The 22,329-nt window shown below is 38.5% G+C and overlaps 1 protein-coding gene and 1 long non-coding RNA gene across 18 annotated transcripts in view; one reads left to right on the top strand and one right to left on the bottom strand.

Annotated features, from left to right (window-relative positions):
* Window positions 1-22,329, bottom strand: part of LOC128021971 (E3 ubiquitin-protein ligase TRIM39) — a 362,874-nt gene that overhangs the window by 16,624 nt on the left and 323,921 nt on the right. For 4 of the 15 annotated variants that reach the window (XM_052609096.1, XM_052609097.1, XM_052609094.1 and 1 more), the window contains 7 exons: window positions 9,258-9,341; window positions 8,340-8,893; window positions 8,132-8,227; window positions 3,079-3,312; window positions 2,861-2,999; window positions 2,733-2,768; window positions 1,711-2,596 (listed from right to left, as the gene is read on the bottom strand). The exons of 5 other annotated variants lie outside the window; for them this stretch is intronic. In XM_052609096.1, the coding sequence (XP_052465056.1) occupies window positions 2,049-2,596; window positions 2,733-2,768; window positions 2,861-2,999; window positions 3,079-3,312; window positions 8,132-8,227; window positions 8,340-8,893; window positions 9,258-9,321 (1,671 nt within the window). In that variant the 5' untranslated portion in view covers window positions 9,322-9,341 and the 3' untranslated portion in view covers window positions 1,711-2,048. Of the gene's footprint in view, window positions 1-1,710; window positions 2,597-2,732; window positions 2,769-2,860; window positions 3,000-3,078; window positions 3,313-8,131; window positions 8,228-8,339; window positions 8,894-9,257; window positions 9,342-9,444; window positions 9,468-9,908; window positions 10,053-22,329 lie in introns of those variants that run through there. 6 more of the 15 variants (XM_052609092.1, XM_052609099.1, XM_052609093.1 and 3 more) reach the window with 6 other exon arrangements.
* Window positions 8,338-22,329, top strand: part of LOC128021997 (uncharacterized) — a 336,783-nt gene continuing 322,791 nt past the window's right edge. For all 3 annotated transcript variants that reach the window (XR_008185831.1, XR_008185830.1, XR_008185832.1), the window contains exon 1: window positions 8,338-8,452. This is a non-coding gene — a long non-coding RNA (uncharacterized LOC128021997). The remainder of the gene's footprint in view (window positions 8,453-22,329) is intronic.

Below are 22,329 nucleotides of genomic sequence, written 5' to 3' on the forward strand. Positions count from 1 at the left end.
TAGAAAGGAAGATATGACCAAACCTGCAAAGGAAGATGATTGGTTAAGAGTCAGATACACACTGTGCAAACAAGTAGCCTACTATTTCTGCAATGTTTAGTTAAAATAACTTTGATTGCCTTTATTATGAACAGTGAAGTGAAATATGATTCTGTACTTTAATTCCATCAGTCAGTTCACTGTTGGACTATTTTTCAGACTGAAAAAAAAAGTGACCCTGGAGCACAAAACCAGTCCAAATTGAGATCTTTACATCATCTCAAAGCTGAATAAATCATCTTTCCATTGATGTATGGTTTTTTATGATATGACAATATTAGGTTGAGATACAACTCTTTGAAAATCTGGAATCCAAGGGAGCAAAAAATCTAAATATTGAGAAAATCATCTCTAAAGTTGTCCAAATGAATTCTTAGCGATGCATATTACTAATCAAAAAATAAGCTTTGTTATATTTACAGTAGAAAATTTACTAAATATCTTCATGGAAAATGATCTTTACTTAATAATCTAATGATTTTTTATTACGTAAAAATGATCATTAACTTGGAAATGACCATAGTTCGCTGAAAAGATGAAAAGAACAATACTCTAAAAACTGAAGGTGCCTCAGAAATCCTTTTGAGTGCTGGAGGAACTTCATCATTTATTTTAAGTGCCTCGAAGCTCTTTTTCTCATCATATTGTTCCTGGAGGAACCATTCTAGTCTTTGCAGTTCATGTAAGAACTCTTTGGATGTTTGAAGCACTTTGTTTCCAGTTCTGAGCTTCTGGAGTCACTCCTTCATTACACGAGAACTCAAAGTGCTCCAGAGGTTCCTGGAGGAAGTGAAATTATTAAAAAGGGTTATTGTAAAAGTTATTCTTTTTTCTCCAGATTGTGCTTTTATCTGCCTTTGTTGGATTTTACATATATTTTGTTGTATAACTTAAATACCGCAATAACTAAAAATAGTTTTATTGAAATGTGAAATCATTTGAAGGTGAATAATTTTAGGACTTTATATGATAAATGAGGGAAGTCTGAGTGTACACATACACATTACATACACTGTGTGTGTTATTGTAATAGACATTGTGCATTTAATTACTCCACAACCATTAATCAATTCACTAATATGACAAAAAATAGTCTTGAGCTTTGCTGACATCTAATGGAAAATGTTAGGTACTGCACCTAAACAAATCCTAAAAGCTTTTGAAGATATCAGTTTAAGATAAGTTTAACATGTTTTATAAAATATTTTCTAGTATAAACATGTTGTCATGAACTAAAACCTCTATTACATTTCTGTTTCACTTTAACTTTTTTTTTCAGCTCAACAATGAACTGCCAAAGTTTGTCCTTTAAATGAGGCCGGACTCATTTCTGTGCTTCAAAACTTCCAATTTTTAATGAAAGTTTTTTTTGACACTGACATTTGTGTCCTCTAAATACCTCCAAAAACAGTGACCAGAAATGTAAATAAAAACGAAGTTGATTCTCAGGTTTTCCATGTTTTTTTTAAATAATCCCAAAACCATAACCAATGATTTTTTTAACATGACTTAACAAAAAAAGAAGCCCAAATTTGTGTAAAACACGTGGTAAACATTGACAATGGATTTGTCCTAATTATTTTCAGATTTACATGTGGTAAACAAAAGCTATAGAATAATATGAAAATATTGAGTATAATAATATGAAATAAATGTTTTCTGACCTTCGTGTGATGTTATGTGATATTTATTGTGTATTGTGTTCTGCTGTCTCACTCCTTATAACAGAAAGATCACAGCCATCTCAGTTCTACAGACATTATCAGAGTTTTTTTTTTTTTTTTTGTCAATTTCACTTTGTCAGGGAGAAAAATATCAGGAATATTTATGAAAAGTTGAACAAAAAATAATTTACTGAACAAGCATTATATTTACATTAAAAATATGTGATACAATCTTTTGGATTTAAAAAAACTAAAGCAAATGATAAAAAATAGCAGCACATAATGTTTCCAGATTTTTAATTATAAATGCATTATTTTAATCTTTCATTTGATAATTGAGTAAATTCATTTATTATAACTGACAGGTGTGATGATCAGTGGGCTTGAGTTTTTACCTCCATCATTAAGGAATGGGCTAAAATATGGATAGAGTTTTTCAGTGAAAGACTGAGCAGTGAAAGAGTAGATATGAGAGCTGGACTCCACATCATAAAAGGAGACCAGACCCTCCTCATAATCCACAAACACACCGACCCGCTGCGGCTTCACTCTCAGAGACAGAGAGACGAGACGATCCTCACAGGCTTTATATTCATCTCCATTCCTCAGAACCACAGTCCAGTATCCATCTCTGGGTCTCACTGTGATCCGTCCCTTCCTGTTAATGGATTCTCTGACCACTCCTAAAGTCCATTGAGTCTTTCCCTTCACCTGCACCTCAAAATAAAATCTCCCTGAGGAGAATCCCTCCTTTCCCAAGACACAGGGACATGGATCAAATCTCTCTGGTTTGTCTGGGAGTTTCTGTCTAATGTGTCCATGTCTCACTTGTTTTCCATCATCAGACAGAATGAGTTTAGGATGAGCTGTATCAGGATCCAGAGTCACATCCACTGAGAAAACAGAGAATACAGATATTCTGTGATGCTGATGTTTTTAGTTAACCCAGTGTTTAATCAGATTGTAGTGCAGTAATGAAGCAGTGAGTGTATGAATGTAAACTAGTGTAGTGCAGACAGCACACTGTACCTGCATACTGCTGCATCCACTTCAGCTCTGTAGAGACTAATGACAAGAAAACAATCAGATCTGAAGCTTATATTTAAAGAACGGAGTACACTATCATGTTTCTATCTGATCAGTGTGTATTGATGTACCAGTTAGTGTGAGTTTCTCATCTATAGTGTCCTTCAGTTGAGTCAGAGCTCTCCTCAGAGTCTCCAGACTCTCATGAGTCTTCATACTGATCTCAGGCCAGTTCCTGGTGTTTCTAGAGCTGCACAGGGATGAGTGAATCTACAGCAGGAGAGAGGAGAAATCCTTCAGCATGTCATATCCTGCATTATGATTGATCAGAGAGATCATGTTGACTGACCTGTAGGAGGTGGAGGTGATCTTCAGTGTGTGAGAGCTGCTCCAGCTCAGTGTTTCTCATCTTTAGCTCAGTGATCTCCTGCTCCAGCTCTTCAATCAGCTCTTGCTCCTGTTTCTCTGCTGCTTTCTGCTGCTCCTCCATCATCTCCAGCAGTTCAGTCTGATGTCTCTCAATGGAGCGGATGAGATCAGTGAAGAGCTCCACACGGACTGCTTTCTCCTTCTCTGTGTTTCTCTGCTCAACCAGGACAGGCAACACATTATTAGCAGTGTTTGCTAACAGAAGAATCTGTGTAACTATTGCTCATACATTTTTGTTCACATACAGTCTTGTTCAAAATAATAGCAGTACAATGTGACTAACCAGAATAATCAAGGTTTTTAGTATATTTTTTATTGCTACGTGGCAAACAAGTTACCAGTAGGTTCAGTAGATTGTCAGAAAACAAACAAGACCCAGCATTCATGATATGCACGCTCTTAAGGCTGTGCAATTGGGCAATTAGTTGAAAGGGGTGTGTTCAAAAAAATAGCAGTGTCTACCTTTGACTGTACAAACTCAAAACTATTTTGTACAAACATTTTTTTTTCTGGGATTTAGCAATTCTGTGAATCACTAAACTAATATTTAGTTGTATGACCACAGTTTTTTAAAACTGCTTGACATCTGTGTGGCATGGAGTCAACCAACTTGTGGCACCTCTCAGCTGTTATTCCACTCCATGATTCTTTAACAACATTCCACAATTCATTCACATTTCTTGGTTTTGCTTCAGAAACAGCATTTTTGATATCACCCCACAAGTTCTCAATTGGATTAAGGTCTGGAGATTGGGCTGGCCACTCAATAACATTAATTTTGTTGGTTTGGAACCAAGACTTTGCCCGTTGTCTTGTTGAAACAACCATTTCAAGGGCATGTCCTCTTCAGCATAGGGCAACATGACCTCTTCAAGTATTTTAACATATGCAAACTGATCCATGATCCCTGGTATGCGATAAATAGGCCCAACACCATAGTAGGAGAAACATGCCCATATCATGATGCTTGCACCTCCATGCTTCACTGTCTTCACTGTGTACTGTGGCTTGAATTCAGAGTTTGGGGGTCGTCTCACAAACTGCCTGTGGCCCTTGGACCCAAAAAGAACAATTTTACTCTCATCAGTCCACAAAATGTTCCTCCATTTCTCTTTAGGCCAGTTGATGTGTTCTTTGGCAAATTGTAACCTCTTCTGCACATGCCTTTTTTTTAACAGAGGGACTTTGCGGGGGATTCTTTAAAATAGATTAGCTTCACACAGACGTCTTCTAACTGTCACAGTACTTACAGGTAACTCCAGACTGTCTTTGATCATCCTGGAGGTGATCATTGGCTGAGCCTTTGCCATTCTGGTTATTCTTCTATCCATTTTGATGGTTGTCTTCCGTTTTCTTCCACGTCTCTCTGGTTTTGCTCTCCATTTTAAGGCACTGGAGATCATTTTAGCTGAACAGCCTATCATTTTTTGCACCTCTTTATAGGTTTTCCCCTCTCTAATCAACTTTTTAATCAAAGTACGCTGTTCTTCTGAACAATGTCTTGAACGACCCATTTTCCTCAGCTTTCAAATGCATGTTCAACAAGTGTTGGCTTCATCCTTAAATAGGGGCCACCTGATTCACACCTGTTTCTTCACAAAATTGATGACCTCAGTGATTGAATGCCACACTGCTATTTTTTTGAACACACCCCTTTCAACTAATTCAACTAATTGCCCAAATGCACAGCCTTAAGAGCGTGCATATCATGAATGCTGGGTCTCATTTGTTTTCTGAGAATCTACTGAACCTACTGGTAACTTGTTTGCCACGTAGCAATAAAAAAATATACGAAAAACCTTGATTATTCTGGTTAGTCACATTGTACTGCTATTATTTTGAACAATACTGTACATAGGCTACATGTGTTTTCAGAATCCCTCAAATGAAGAATTAAACTTCACTCTGCACCCTGGACGAGAGCAGAACAAGCCCTGGACATTTTAGTTCTTGTTTTATTGGCTGTTGCTGTATATTTTAGTCTGATAGTCATACAGTATTGTTCAAAATAATAGCAGTACAATGTGACTAACCAGAATAATCAAGGTTTTTAGTATATTTTTTTATTGCTACGTGGCAAACAAGTTACCAGTAGGTTCAGTAGATTGTCAGAAAACAAACAAGACCCAGCATTCATGATATGCACGCTCTTAAGGCTGTGCAATTGGGCAATTAGTTGAAAGGGGTGTGTTCAAAAAAATAGCAGTGTCTACCTTTGACTGTACAAACTCAAAACTATTTTGTACAAACATTTTTTTTTTCTGGGATTTAGCAATTCTGTGAATCACTAAACTAATATTTAGTTGTATGACCACAGTTTTTTAAAACTGCTTGACATCTGTGTGGCATGGAGTCAACCAACTTGTGGCACCTCTCAGCTGTTATTCCACTCCATGATTCTTTAACAACATTCCACAATTCATTCACATTTCTTGGTTTTGCTTCAGAAACAGCATTTTTGATATCACCCCACAAGTTCTCAATTGGATTAAGGTCTGGAGATTGGGCTGGCCACTCCATAACATTAATTTTGTTGGTTTGGAACCAAGACTTTGCCCGTTTACTAGTGTGTTTTGGGTCATTGTCTTGTTGAAACAACCATTTCAAGGGCATGTCCTCTTCAGCATAGGGCAACATGACCTCTTCAAGTATTTTAACATATGCAAACTGATCCATGATCCCTGGTATGCGATAAATAGGCCCAACACCATAGTAGGAGAAACATGCCCATATCATGATGCTTGCACCTCCATGCTTCACTGTCTTCACTGTGTACTGTGGCTTGAATTCAGAGTTTGGGGGTCGTCTCACAAACTGCCTGTGGCCCTTGGACCCAAAAAGAACAATTTTACTCTCATCAGTCCACAAAAATGTTCCTCCATTTCTCTTTAGGCCAGTTGATGTGTTCTTTGGCAAATTGTAACCTCTTCTGCACATGCCTTTTTTTTAACAGAGGGACTTTGCGGGGGATTCTTGAAAATAGATTAGCTTCACACAGACGTCTTCTAACTGTCACAGTACTTACAGGTAACTCCAGACTGTCTTTGATCATCCTGGAGGTGATCATTGGCTGAGCCTTTGCCATTCTGGTTATTCTTCTATCCATTTTGATGGTTGTCTTCCGTTTTCTTCCACGTCTCTCTGGTTTTGCTCTCCATTTTAAGGCATTGGAGATCATTTTAGCTGAACAGCCTATCATTTTTTGCACCTCTTTATAGGTTTTCCCCTCTCTAATCAACTTTTTAATCAAAGTACGCTGTTCTTCTGAACAATGTCTTGAATGACCAATTTTCCTCAGCTTTCAAATGCATGTTCAACAAGTGTTGGCTTCATCCTTAAATAGGGGCCACCTGATTCACACCTGTTTCTTCACAAAATTGATGACCTCAGTGATTGAATGCCACACTGCTATTTTTTTGAACACACCCCTTTCAACTAATTCAACTAATTGCCCAATTGCACAGCCTTAAGAGCGTGCATATCATGAATGCTGGGTCTCATTTGTTTTCTGAGAATCTACTGAACCTACTGGTAACTTGTTTGCCACGTAGCAATAAAAAAATATACGAAAAACCTTGATTATTCTGGTTAGTCACATTGTACTGCTATTATTTTGAACAAAACTGTATGTCATTCGTTGATTGTTTGTTTATTTTGTTATTGTTATGTCTGTCAGTTCTTGCCTCTTTATTTTCTCAACATTGAAGTTTGTTGTAATAAAAACATTTACATTTATTATTTATTGAAAAAGTTGATCTTACTGAAATCCTCTTCTGAGACTAAATTTTAAAATGTATCTCCTCCTAGAGCTTTCAAGCTAAAACCGGCAAACTCGGGTCAGAGCTTCAGACTGGTCTTATGGACGGTTTATGGATTTCATAAACCAGACTATCAAAACTACCTAAAATCCCATAGACTTTCATTGAGGGGGTGAAAATTTGATACAATAAAACTTAAGGTGTATTTTAGCTGTCTACTGCCATAGCAAAGCTTAAAAACTCTCTACTGAGAATACATGCTAGTCACTTGTTAATCATGTAAATTACATGCTAGTCATTTGTTAGTCATGTTAACATTATGCTAATCACTTTGCTAGTCATGCTAGCAACATGCTATTCACTTGCTTATCATGCCAATTACATTCTAGTCACTTGCTAATCATGCTAATGACATGCTAGTCACTTGCTAGTCATGCTAACAACAAGCTAGCCACTTGTTAGTCATGCTAACAACATGCTAGTCACTTTTTAGTCATGCTAACAACATGCTAGTCACTTTGCTGATAATGCTAGCAACATGCTAGTCATGCTAGCAGCATGCTAGTTCCTTGCTAAACATGCTAACAACATCCTAGCCACTTGCTTATCATTTTAACAACATGTTTATAACATGCTTATCACTTGTTAATAATGCTAATGACAAGTTAGTCGCTTGCTAATCATACTAAAAATATGTTAGTCACTTTGCTAATCATGCTAACAACATGCTAGTCACGTATTAAACATGTTTACAACATACTACATACACCTTAATCACTTGCTAATCATGTTAATGACATGCTAGTCACTTGCTAGTCATGCTAACAACATGCTAGTTATTTGCTAATCATGCTGGAAATTTGCTAATGACATGCTAGTCACTTTCTTATGCTTGAAACATGCTAGTGACATGCTAACAACGTGCTAATCATGCTAATGACATGCTAGTGACATGATAATAATGCTGGAAACATGTTAATGAAATGATAGTAACTTGGTAATCATTATTTATATAAAGATATTTGTCTATCTGTCTATTTATCTATTTTTTTTATAGGTTTTATTGCCTTCAAAACTTTCAAACTACTTTAAACTGAAAGATCTCAAATTTTAAGTTTCTTAAAACTACTTAAACTTTCTGACTAGGCCTTTTCAAGCCCAAAAGTCTTTCCACAAACTTAACTATCTACTTTTATTCTATTATTTTAAACTCACTTTTCTGACTTCTGCTGAGTGTTTGATGTCTTGAATCTTCTTGATTCTGTTCTGGATCATCAGCTGCACGTCTTTCTGTGTCTTCATCAGTTCAGTCTATAGAGAGAACAACACAGACACATTTATCATAACACACATTAAACTCACAATATGAAATAAAATCTGATTCCTCATGATATCAGTCCTTTAAAAGAATAATAACGTCCACCTTCTTCTCTTGACTCTCCTCTTCTATAGGAACAGTGTTGTGGTTCTTGTGGTCTTTCACAGTGCAGATTGAACACACACATGTCTGATCATCTCTACAGAACAGATCCAGAGGTCTCTCGTGTTTCTGACATATATAGTCCTCCAGATTACTCACAGGATCCATCAGTTTGTGTTTCTTCAAACGTGTCACTCTCAAATGATGCTCCAGGTGAGTTTCACAGTAAGAGCTCTGACACACCAGACACGACTTCAGCGCTTTCAGCTTTCTTTCCTCACAGATGTCACACAGAACTTCAGTTGTTTTCTCAGGACTTTTCTTCTTACAGTGATCTACGAGCTCTCGGAGTGTGGTATTAATCTTGAGATCAGGTCTTTGCTTGAATGTTTCGTTACAGTATGGACAGCTGTAGGTCTGGCTGTTGTCCCAGCACTTATTCAGACAGATCTTGCAGAAGTTGTGTCCACATGGAGTCGAGACTGGATCAGTGAACACATCCAGACATACAGAGCACTGAATCTCCTCAGACAGTGAACTCATGGAGGATGACATTACTGGAAAGAGACATTATTTAGGATTAGTGTGAACTCCTTCAATACTGTTTATGAAGAATCCCATGATGCACCTCATGAAGCTGGTTGAATGTAAAGAGTGTTTAGAGACAAAGAGTGCTGAAGAAACTCAAATATAAAGAGATCATGTACAGTCAGCTGGTTATTATTGTAAAATGAACCCAGACAAGCTGATCAGAACCTAAATGTGAAGCTCATTACATAACCACTTAATAAGTAAATTAATATATGTATAAGATTTATTCTTTTTAAGATTAAATGAATTGATCTACTTTACATTCCTGAACTGTATATGTGCAATATTATAAAAGACAACTCAAAGTGTTTTTCTGGGTTATTGACTTACATGGAGGGACACTTTCAATACTCTGTCTCCTGGTTTTTCTTGCTGTTAGTGAAGATTCTGCCATTGTTCTTTCCCTCTTAAAGACTTTTAAAGAAAAATGATAGTTTAACTGGTTAAAATGTGGGAACTGATAGTGATGGAAACACAATCATTCGTTTGAAACAAAGTGAGAGACTCGTAAACTTACTGAGCAATCTGAACTATGACCTGCTGTTTAAAGAGAGTACAAAGTACAAGCTTTATATTTCCCAACAAACATATATATCTCCTTATCCAAAATTAGATGAATCTTTCCACAAACTATAGTATATGATCATAAGTTATTGTGTAATGTAAAAGTGATTTTCAGCTGCAGTGAAGCAGGTTTGTGTTCAGTTTGTCTGCAGGTCATTTACTTCCTGTTTTACCTGTTTGTCTTTATGTCGCCTGACAAAATGACAGAAACACCAAACTTTGTCCAATCTAATGACATACTGTTAATACAATTCTGATATCATTTCAGTGCAGTAAACATCTAAAGTATCTGAGTATTTGACACGCTTAAACCTGCTTCTGTTCAACTCATTCCAGTCTGACATAAACCCTACTAAACCAGACCACTGTCATTAGAAACCTGTTCAAGACAATCTCTCTTATATTTCTATCACTTACCTGTGAGTATCAGATGTGTTCACAAGGGTCTCTGAACGACTCAATATTCAGTTGTTTAAAGAGTTCGATGGTTTCAGGCGTCCATGTTGTTGATCAAGTTAGTTTCTCTTTCTCGGAGTCTCTCACTGAACTACAGTGATGTCAGAGCTGCTCAGGGTGTATTCTATGGAAAGCCAAATGGGTCAGAATTCGCATGCTTTCCACATTCAATATTTAAACAGCATTTAAATACGCACTGTTAGGCTGTAAGTTATGCCAGAAGAGGTGAAATTTGTGATTTTTTAAACTTTGTGTCTGGATAACGTACGTGTAGATAAATGTCTGGATAACGTACACATGGATAAGCGTACGTATGAATAAGTATATTAATAATCATTTGGATTGTCCTATTCTTCCCCAAGGAAAGCTTTAAGGTTGTAATGATCATGATAACAGTACCTAAAGTACACATCTGTCTCCCCAGTGGCATAGTCTGAGTGTGCAGGATATACAGGTGCATATGGGCCTGGAGGCATTCCGAGCAGGGGGGAACTTCTAATTAAAACAAGGGAACCAATAGAGCCCTGCATGGGCCCAGCCCTTGTCCTACATCTTATGATCACACTTAACACCGGAGTACCACAGGGCTGTGTGCTGAGCCCAATCCTCAACTCCCTTTACACCCACGACTGCAAGCCTGTGCATGGATCCAACTCCATCATCAAGTTTGCAGATGACACCACGGTGATTGGCCTCATCAGAGACAATGATTAGACGCCTACAGGGAGGAGGTACAGCACCTGCCCACATGCTGCGCTTGTGTGCGATCGAGAGCATCCTGACCAGTTACATCACAGTCTGGTATGGGAACTGCTCAGTGGCTGACCGCAAGGCATGGCAGAGGGTGGTGAAAACTGCCCGATGCATCACAGGGACACCACTTCCTGCTATTGAGGACATCTAGAGAAAACGCTGTCTACGTGGAGCTACACGTTCATCACTACATCTGATTTACAAAAGAACATACAAACAAACAAACAAACAAACAAAAAAACAGTAAACTTGTTATTAACAGTAAATATTGCTCTAGCGTAAATGATGTTCATATGTTCATAGTTCTGCCTATAATGTACATAAACTTTTACATAATCCATCTGTATAGTATGTTCATAGACCACACTGTTAACCCTTACTGTATTTTCTAAGGTAAATAACTGTAAAATATACATAGGCATCCACAGGCGAACCTCCACTGTCAGGTCCTAGGGTGTGCATTTGTTGCTTGGAAATTTTCAGAGCTGTGCTTCCACTTGCGAAATTCTTATTAGAGATTGTAGAAAAGTTTGCTGTCCAGTTCAAGGCTGCTTGAAATATTTTAGAGTGAGAACATCATTCACCACTCATATATCTTGGAAGCATAAGCAGCAACCCAGACAGCAAGCAATTTCGGCCCAGAACCGGCCCCACATCTGGCCTGCGTGAAATGCATGCGGGCCAAATGTGGGCCGGTTCTGGGCCGAAACTGTTTACTGTCTGGGAAGGTCCGGTGCAGCAGTCTAGTCTCCACAAACTGGGTGTGACTGGTCAACTACCTCCTATAGATCTGTGCATTAATAGTGAGGTACCGTCTACATCATCTTTTCAAAGTCATAAATACTTTCATAAATACTGATGAGGAGGCTTTTTTTTTTTTTTTTACATAACTTGGACACAGTACTCCTGCGCTTTTTGGTTGCTTTTATGTTTTTAATATTGAGTACCAAGTGTCAGCCAGTGCCACACTTGAGCTAATTCAAAGGTAAGTGTTAAAAATCATTATGTCCAATCATGGTTTTATTTAAAGAATGACTAGTCCAAATACGCACGGGAACAAATACTCTTTTGAAGTTTTTGAAACTATAATGTGACATTTCAGCACTTGACGAATGGACAGCGACTCCTAAGCAGCACTTAAAGCACAGCTACGTGCGACTGCTTTACGTGCAATGTTGGGAAACGCACGTGAAACAATAACGTATGTTTATGATCCAGAATCAGATCCCAAGGCTGAAACTGAACGAGAGCAGCAGCAGCAACGACTCGCTCCGAGCGGGGCTCGAACCCGGGTCTCGGCATGAGAGGCGGACGCACTAACAAGGAGGCAGAGATATTTGAAGCAGTTTTACTCACCATGCGGTTCCAACACACGATCGTGACCCTTTTTCGTTGGGATTGCATCATCCTTAAGAAATAAACGATATGCAAATCCGTCGTCAAACTGGGCCATGTTTGTAAAACAAGCATCTTCCAAATGCAGGGAACAAACACAAACACTTGCACAACTCCGTTGATGCTCTGTAAAAATAAACTCCACTGGTCCCTTAATACTGTTTCTCTTTTGGTAATCTGTGCAGGGTTGTCTTGCCCTGGCAACCAAAAACACACTTCTTTTTTGACATTTCGTGACGCTCTTGCTCTGATCAGTGAAGTCTGTTGTGCTCTCAGTTCTCTGCTATACGGGAGCGCGCGCTCTTCCGGCAGACGCGCCCAAGGACCCATATAAGGGAATTCCGCTCCATCTAATGTCACACAGAGCCATACTCGAAAAAAACTTTCTGAAACTTGTGACAAACCGGAAGGAGTATTTTTGGAACAGAAATACTCCTTCAAAAGTACAACTTAATTTTTGAAACTTTGTCCATGTTTAGTATGGGAATCCAACTCTTTAACAGTGTAAAAAACTCAATATTATACTGTGAGATTCTGCTCGAGTACGTGAACACATCTTGTGATACAGGACATTGTGTGATAACAGTATGATGTATTCCTTTGAACCTTACTCTATATTCATGGTGTTGCTCAATGCAGTGTGTTATGCTTGATCAGCTAAATATCTGCCAGACATTACGTTGTTTCATTTCCCTATAAAAGTAACACCCCTTGTACAATAAAGTTGAGCTTAGAATGAACTACACCACTTGTGTGACTCATTCTTGGTTCCCGGGTACCTGCTCTTCTCTGCTCAGATAACCCAACCTGAACCAAAATAATATTTATGATCTCGAAGGCAAGAATATACAATTTATTCTTACAGCTGGGGGCTCGTCCGCGAAAGGGGGGAATCTCCTAAGAACCAGGGAGTGAAACATCCCGAGATCAGGAGATCAAGAGAAAAAGACGCACCGGTGAATCAGGCGGACCTACATAAAAAAGGGGGTAAGTGTTTTCGTATATTTCTTGAAAGAAATATAGCGCTTACCCTCTGTAGGATCCTAGTAGGGGATTAATGTAAAAATTATCCCGCGTTCCCCGTAAAGACACGGGAAGGAGTTGTAATCACTTATTGCTAGTGGAATTAAGCGTTCCATTGTTGTTACACTACGGCTGGCAACAGTAGTCAATTGACTATTAGCGTAGAGTGATTGGATGTGCAGTACTGGCCACACTGTACTTTTGATCACGGTTGCGTATTGCGTACGGCGAATTTTAAACTTTTGTTGTATTTTAACCATCGCGGAAATTGATTTAATTTGGGGATTGAAATTTAATTAAAATCCATATTGTGGAAATCAATTAATAATTGTTATTACATGTTGAAATATTGTGACCCAAAAGAAAGGTGTTTTAGGGGCGACCCGAACTTGGTTTGGCGAGAGCCCAAAACTATAGGAAACACCCAAACAAAAGAAGGTGATCTAGTGACGATCAGGGCGAAAGCTTTGTGTAAGTCAAAACCTAGAAAAATCACCCAAGGTCACAATACGATACATGGAATCACAGTTAAGGTTGGGCAAAGGAGTATAGAAGAATTTTGAATTGCAAATTTGCTTGCTTATCACTGCCTAAACACTATAATTTGCGCTGCTATTAAGTGGAAGATGGGGGGTTCAAAGTCAAGACCATTACCAGGAGAGACACCAATTGATTTTATGTTCATAAATAATCAAGGGTTTTATACGGAACCTTTTGTAAGTGACATGGCAGGATGGTCAGAGAGTATGAAACCACAAATTGAAACTCCGTATCCGAGAGAGGGTTCATTCACTGATGAGGGTATGGAATTAGCTAAAAGTCTAATTTTTGAGGGGTGGGGCGATCCCAATTGGGATTATAAATATATGACTAAAAGTTATAATGTTTGGAAGGATCTGAAAAAGGTCTGGGATCAAGGACCAGAAAAGAAAAAGGTACTTGCCTTTGTGGCTAAGCAAAACAGCTTTCCACAAGACAAGCCACCGCCCTACTGCACTCCTCGCCTACCCACAGCGCCACCGCACAACAGTCATGTTACTGAAAAGTCAGGTACTTTCAAAGAGACAAAGGTAGAGACAAAGGAAACTCCCAAAACTCAAGAGTGCAATGGTGTGGATGAGATCGGGAAATGCGATAGGGGTGAAACCAGTAAAAATGACAGATATGGAAGCAATCTGTAAAAGTTTGCCTTCTCCACAGAATCCTAGTAAATTTGTAACTATTCTGCAATCACACACAAAGTATGCTCATTTTACAGGTGCAGATTACAGAGCAGTTCTGGCAAGGACACTGGAAGGAGATGTCACTGAGGAAATTCTGATTAGTGAATGCAAAACGCTGGCGTATGAAAATGATCATATATCAGGTTTAGCTACATCAAAAGAACCACATGTATTTTTCTGGGAAAAACAGGAAAATCATACTTCTTTCTTTAAGGAGTTGAGAGCATTCCTAGAGAAGCGTCTAGGCAATAAACAAGATTTATCATTTGCTGCAAACACAAAGCAGAAGTCTAAAGAAACTGCTTCAGATTTCTATCTGAGATTTAAGAAAGCATGGGTGGAGGAATCTAAACTCCCACTTGATGATAACTTAAAGGCGTTATTCATCAACACATTTCTGAATAATATGCATGGAAAACAAGCACAACTGATTAGAATCACAACAACTAACTTGTTAGAAATGACCATAGAAGCATTAGGGAAGCGAGTTAGGGAACTAGATATTTCTGGAGGGTTTGTGGTCAAAACTGAAACTGCTATGTTCACTGGGCAAAAGTCACAGAGAGGTGAACATGACCTAAAAGCAGAACTGAAACACAGATCAAGTGTTCCAAAAAGATTAAGAATAGTTTGTTATCTCTGTGGAAAGGAAGGTCATGTCCAAAGAAATTGCAGAAAAGGGAGAAGTCAGAATCGTCCTCAGGGAGATTCAGTTCAGTGGAAGCCAAGAATAGATCACTCTCAGCAGAGAGACAGAGAAAGATTCAACTCCCCTTATCCTACTTCTTGGCACAAACCTCAAGGACCACAATAGGGATGCCTACAGAGTGAAGTCAGTTCCAATGTATCTATGACGACCCTCACATTTACTAATAACAATAAAGATTTGCCATATGTTACATTGTTAGTACACGGTCAACCACAGACGTTCCTCCTAGATTCTGGAGCTGACGCAACTTCAATGACTGCTGCACATTATGAGGGTCCTCTTTCTAGTCAAATAGTAAACTCTGTAGGAATTTCAGGAACTGACATTCAATGTCATGTAACGCCTCCTCTAGAGGTAAGGGCTCCTGGATTAATTCCATTCTTTCACAAATTCACAATCATTCCAGGAGCTCCATTAAATTTGTTAGGACGAGATTTGATGCACAAATTAAATATGGACATTAAATTCACTGATGATTTGGTCACGTTCTCTTTCCTGTCTAGCTTACAGGTCTCTGTGAACCCATTGCCGGATTGGGAAGACAGCAAAGCAGAACCAGCCACATGTAAACCCAGGTCTGACATACCACCAGCGGTTGAAACTCTGGTAGACCCTGCATTATGGTCACAGTATAAAGATGACACAGGATTTATAGACATGGAACCATACAAAGCAAAATTGAAAACTAATAAACCTGTCTATATTAAGCAATATCCTTTGTCTAAAGATAAGGAACTGGGCATAAAGCCATTGATTGAGAATTTTGTCCAGCAGGGTGTCCTCGTACCGATACACTCACCTTACAACACGCCAATTAATCCCATAGTTAAAGCAGATGGTAAAACATGGCGTTTAACTCAAGATTTAAGAGCTATAAATCAATTGATAACACCATTAGCTCCAATTGTGCCTGATGTACCGACTGTGATTAATTCTATTCCATGTACGCACAAATATTTCACAGTCATTGATTTGTGTGCAGCCTTTTTCTCTGTGCCTGTACATCCAGACACTCAGCCTCTACTAGCATTCACCTTCCAAGGTCAACAATTTTCCTGGACACGCTTGGCACAGGGCTATGTGGACAGTCCCGCAGTTTTCTCGGCGGCAGTACAGAGGACATTGGCAAAGATGACTGATCTACCCTCTACAGTCTGCGTTCTCCAATATGCAGATGATATTTTGATAACAGGTGAAACACAAAGCGATTGTGAAAAAGCCTCTATCATTGTATGCAATGTGCTCGCTCAAGCAGGATTCAAGGCCTCCAAAGACAAGCTCCAATGGGTCCAATCCAAAGTGACCTATTTGGGACACATCATAATGCCAGGTCTGAGAGCTATTTCTACAGACAGGGTCCAGCTGATCAGGAAGATGAAGTCTCCACGAACTATACAACAGCTCCAAAGCTTCCTGGGACTGATTAACTATTGCAGATCCTGGATACCTGACTGTGCAGTGCATGACAGGCACCTGAGAAGCCTGATTGATCACAAAGCTCCACCAAGCACGCTTTTGAACTGGACTGAGGAGGCAGAACTGAACTTTACTGCGTTGAAGCAGGCGATCACCAAGGCCCCAGCTCTGGGCCTACCAGACTACAACAAAGACTTTCATTTGCATGTCCGTGAAACTGAGGGGGTGGCCATAGGTGTCCTGCTGCAACAGCATGGTTCCACATACAGACCATTAGCGTACCTTTCTAAGAAATTGGACAACATTGTTACAGGTATGCCAGCATGTCTTCGTGCTGTGGCTGCAGCTGCCCTGGTTGTACAGATGGCTGAGAGAATGGTTTTGTCACACCCTTTGATATTGTATACGTCACATCAGGTAGGCGCAATTTTACACAATATGCAAACACAACACATGACAGCGCAACGACGCTCAGGTTACGAGGCAACACTGCTGGCAACTAAAAATCTAACGATCCAACCTACAGCGTCCATTAACCCGGCACTGTTGGGTGTGTTAGGAATGGCTGACATGATAGACAATGTCACAGAGCATGATTGCATAATTGAACTAACTTCCTCATGTTCTTCCAGGGCCGATCTTTTGGATTCGCCCCTGGATGGGGGGGAACATCTATATGTTGATGGATCATGTTCAAAACCTGCTGATGGGGTCTACCTTTGTGGCTATGCTGTGGTGTCTGAGACTGGGGAAATAATTGAATCATTTGCTTTAGATTTTAACTCAGCTCAAGCTGCTGAATTAGTAGCATTAATAAGAGCATGTGAGCTGATGGAAGGAAAAAGAGTAACTATTTATACTGATTCCAAATATGCATGGGGAGTGGTACACCACTTTGCCAAAACTTGGGAAGCAAGAGATTTCAAAACTGTAGATGGGAAACCCATAGCACATTCAAACCTGATAGGACAGTTAACCAAAGCAGTACAGCTACCTGCCGAAGTGGCCATAGTAAAGGTAAAAGGTCACGCAACAGGTGAGGAAGAACAGGCTGTAGGAAATAGGAGAGCTGATGAAGTTGCAAAAGAAGCAGCCAAAGCCCAGATAAAATCACCATTTAATATGGGTGACAAAACACAGATAGCTATGACTATGCATGTGACTAATGTTCCTGACATTGACATTAAAGTTTTGCAGAGTCAACCTACACAAGTTGATTTAGAGCACTGGAGTAAACATAACTGTGCTCCAGACAAAGATGGGCTCTTAAGAGATGAGAAAGGAAGAATAGCCTTACCAAAATTAGGACTAATAGTCCTTATTAGACATTACCATGGACTGTCACATACAAGTTGTGCAAAAGTAGTACAAGTTATTAATCAATTGTATTGCATTGCAGATGTACACAAAACAGCAAAGCTGATTTTAGACTCGTGTCTCACATGTGCTCAGGTAAATCCGCACAAACCTATTAAACACGACGCATTACCGCATCCAGAAGCACCATTTCAACATGTACAAATTGATTTCACGCACATGCCGCCAATAGGTAACTTGAAATACCTTTTGGTTATTGTGGATCGATTTTCAAAGTGGCCAGAAGCATTTCCATGTGCAAAGGAAGATGCTAAAACAGTGGTAAAGATTTTGACTAAGGAAATAATTCCTAGATTTGGGATACCTAACACTATTGAGAGTGATAATGGGACTCCATTCGCATCAAAGGTAACTCAGCTACTTTCTAAAGTATTATCGATTGATTGGCACCTGAACATACCTTACCATCCACAGTCTTCCTCCAATGTGGAGAGACTTAACCAAACAGTCAAACGAAGGCACACTAAGGCCTCTATTGATACAGGAAAGAAATGGGTAGATTTGCTACCTGCTGTCTTGACAGAACTAAGAATGACTCCATCTTCCACCACTAAGTTTTCACCATTTGAAATACTAATGGGTAGACCTTTCCCGACCCCATGGGTTAAAGGTCGCGCAGGCTGTACTTCCTTAGGTGATCTGGAGGTGATCCAGGAGGACTACGTGACTTCCCTCATTGAGAAACTTAATTCCATATGTGCTGATGTTTCTTTGTGTCTTCCTCTTCCCTCAGAAAAGCCTACTCATCCCTTTGTTCCAGGACAGAGTGTGCTCATCAAAAGCCTGAAACCAACGAAGGTGGGAGAACCAAGATATCTTGGACCAGCCACTGTGATCGCAGTAACCCGGACGGGAGTGCTGACAGATTATCAACCGCAGTGGATACACGCCTCACGCCTGAAGAATTACTCTACAGGAGAGCAGGCAAGCTCCAATTTCACATAGAATCTCGAACGGGGATTCACCTTACTGTTTAACAGGGAGGAAAAGGCACTGGTTAAGCGGAGGAAGGAACTACCTCTTATAGTGAGGTGGGGGTTGTCCAAAGCAAGAAGATAGTTGGCCCATTGAGTCAAAACAGTGCTAACTCCTTAAACCACCCTGTTACCATTAAGGGCTAAATTCTATTGATGGACATACCACCATTGATTTCAACGAGGAACTTGGATTCTACACACTGTTGTGCCTATTGTTATATTCATAGTGATTCTTCTGCTAATAGCACCCTGTATGATGCAATGTATTAGTACTTCTATAATGCGTTCTGTTACAGCGCTCACTACAGGAAATACCTACCAAGCAATGCTGCATGTATCCAATCCAGTACAGACCTTTGTTAGGGTTCCAGAGCAGTTGGAGATGAATGTGATTGAAGCTGAGGATTTCCCAACAGATGCTGATAGCTCTACTGGAGATGATTATGTGCACACTTATGAGTTAGAGCCTGAACTGTATAACAGAAATGAATACTAACTGAAGATATATATCACATTTGATTACTGTGTATGAAAGTACATAAGATATGCCCAAGATTGTTCACGTTTGTGTAAGACATGTCTTCGACTGTCTTAAAGTGGCCATTGTGAGATTCTGCTCGAGTACGTGAACACATCTTGTGATACAGGACATTGTGTGATAACAGTATGATGTATTCCTTTGAACCTTACTCTATATTCATGGTGTTGCTCAATGCAGTGTGTTATGCTTGATCAGCTAAATATCTGCCAGACATTACGTTGTTTCATTTCCCTATAAAAGTAACACCCCTTGTACAATAAAGTTGAGCTTAGAATGAACTACACCACTTGTGTGACTCATTCTTGGTTCCCGGGTACCTGCTCTTCTCTGCTCAGATAACCCAACCTGAACCAAAATAATATTTATGATCTCGAAGGCAAGAATATACAATTTATTCTTACATATACTTTATATAATAATATATAATATACTTTGAATACTTTATATACTTATATATTATGTTAGGTAAAAAATGTTAGCCCTAATGCACTGTAAGTTGCTTTGGATAAAAGCATCTGCTATATGCATAAATTTACTTACATTTATTCATTTATTAACAGTATAGAGAGAGAGAGAGAGAGAGATATGTTATTTCTGGGTCCAATACATAGCTGGGATTCTTGCACTTCAACAAGTTATTGACATATACCCCTACCCCCCACTCCCACCATAGTCTTTTTTTTCAGTCATTTAATTTAAATGTGTATTTCTATTTTCCCTTCCTTTTTTAATTAAGTAATTTATACATTAATTAAAAAAGCAAAGAAAACGAGTTATAAAGTGTGCAATAAAACACAATCAAATCCTTATATTATAATCAGGGCTCTGAACCGGTTCAAGGAACGAAAATGAAAACCCGAAATGAACGAAATTTTGACAGGAACAGAAACAGAAACGAAATGAATTTTTTTTAGTTCCGAACAGAATCGAAAATTTGAAATGGACATAAACCGGTTAATAACGTTATTTTATCATTCCGTTTAATATTTGACATTTGCTGTCAACCAATCAGGAATTCCAGCAGTAGCCTACATCATACGCAAATGTGACTCTGAAGCAGCGAGTGAAATGTCTGCTCAGCTGTGAACGGTCAAGTCTCAATGGCAATGCACCACCTTCAGGGCCGGATTAAGACCAAATTGGGCCTGATGACGCAGCAAAAAAAGGACCTATTTTTTCCAGCCATTGGTGCATGTGCATTCAACACTCAGAGACCTGCATTCCTGCGGGACCCAGCGCATCCGAGTGCGTCGCGGGACAATATTTGATCGGTGAATGCGGACGCGGGATATTATTGTGTGCGGGTTGCGGGAAAATAAAGTTATTTGCGGGACTCCCGCAAAGTGGAAATATCTAGCAAAATAAGATTACTAAAAACAGATAAACCTTTATTTATAATAGACTAAAATGAAATAAAATAGACTTTGCGGAATGGGAGGATGCTGATGAAACCATGGACAGCGACGTGTAATTCCATTCCGAGATAGCGAGAGATCCAGAGGTGGAAAAGGCGATATCAAGAGTTTCCGAGATGAAGCAAAGTAACACGCCATGTAGGTTACTCTCCATTCCAGCTCCCAGCGCACCATTGGAGAGGCCTTTCAGTAAAGACGGTCGCATAAATGCGCAGAGATTAATTCATCTGAAGCCCTCATCAATGAACGACATGCTATTCCTGCTCAGACTATTCTACAATATATATTTTTTTAATTCCGTTTATTTTTAATTATTTATTTTGCTAAATATTTAAAATGGGTCTATTTTGTTAGAGGATTTTTATTTTTTATATTTTTTTCGTTTAATGTTTGAAGAAGACATTCTTAAGCAGTTTAGGCTAATTTTCCTTTGAACATGAAGTAAATCCAGGTTTATTATTATTATATAATTCATTAGGCTATACTATAGCCTAATATATATATATATATATATATATATATTTTACATTTCTTACTATTTTCTGTATTTAAAATATGTATAAAATATTTTAAAAGGTTTTCCTGCATGGTTTATATATATATATATATATATAGCCTAGAGAGAAAGAGAAATTTGTAGTAGTCCCTATATAAGTTTTTTTAGAGAAAATAGACATAGGCCTAATGCAGACACAAAAGGTTTAGAAATATTAGGCTATTTTTCTTTTAATAATCATTTGTTATTCAAATACATCGGGAATACGGAAACTTTGATTTGGTGTCGAATGAGAAACCCAACGTTGGTTTCAGTTTCTTTTTAGTCTAAATTAATCAGTTTTGGTTTGTCTTTAATATTGCTATAGCTTCTTATATTTGTAATTCTTGTTCTTTTCTAAAATAACTAAAATTAGCCTAGCGAAGCTTCACAAATTTCCCAGAAGCTGAACAGTTTTCATTTGCTATTAACCTCAAAATAATTATTGAATGAAATTTGGAGTCCAACTGTCGGACGCATATAGCGTTACTTATTATTTACTATTATTCTATATTCTTTATATTAAATAACATTTTAGCATCCAGATACATCAGGAACATGGAAACATTTGATGCTGAATGTCTTAAAATACTTGATAGAAAGTGTTGATAGATTTTTTTTTTTTTTTTTTTAAGTAGCTAGGCCTAGCTTACATTTGGACAAAATCTGATGCAAGCTGTAAACTGTAAGCGTAAGATCTCTATTTTTTCCTTTTTTTGAATAAGGAAAACTCTATACTTTATTATTATTATTAAATTATTATTAGGCAAAGTATAGGCAAATAATATTGTTTTTTAAAAATAAGGTTATTAACCGGTATTTCTTCCTCCCGAACCGGTTTCGGAACGGTAATAATATCAGAGGAACGCAGAACAGAAACGTTAAAATATCGATTCTGCTCGGAGTGAACCAATTTAATTTTTTTTCGTTTTCAAGCCCTGATTATAATCACATTGCACTTGAATCAAGTTAAAGGTGTAATCTGCAGATTGTTGGGTTCTGATCATCAACTGTTCTT

Source organism: Carassius gibelio, chromosome A11 (assembly GCF_023724105.1).
Source record: "Carassius gibelio isolate Cgi1373 ecotype wild population from Czech Republic chromosome A11, carGib1.2-hapl.c, whole genome shotgun sequence".
Classification (NCBI taxonomy): domain Eukaryota; kingdom Metazoa; phylum Chordata; class Actinopteri; order Cypriniformes; family Cyprinidae; genus Carassius; species Carassius gibelio.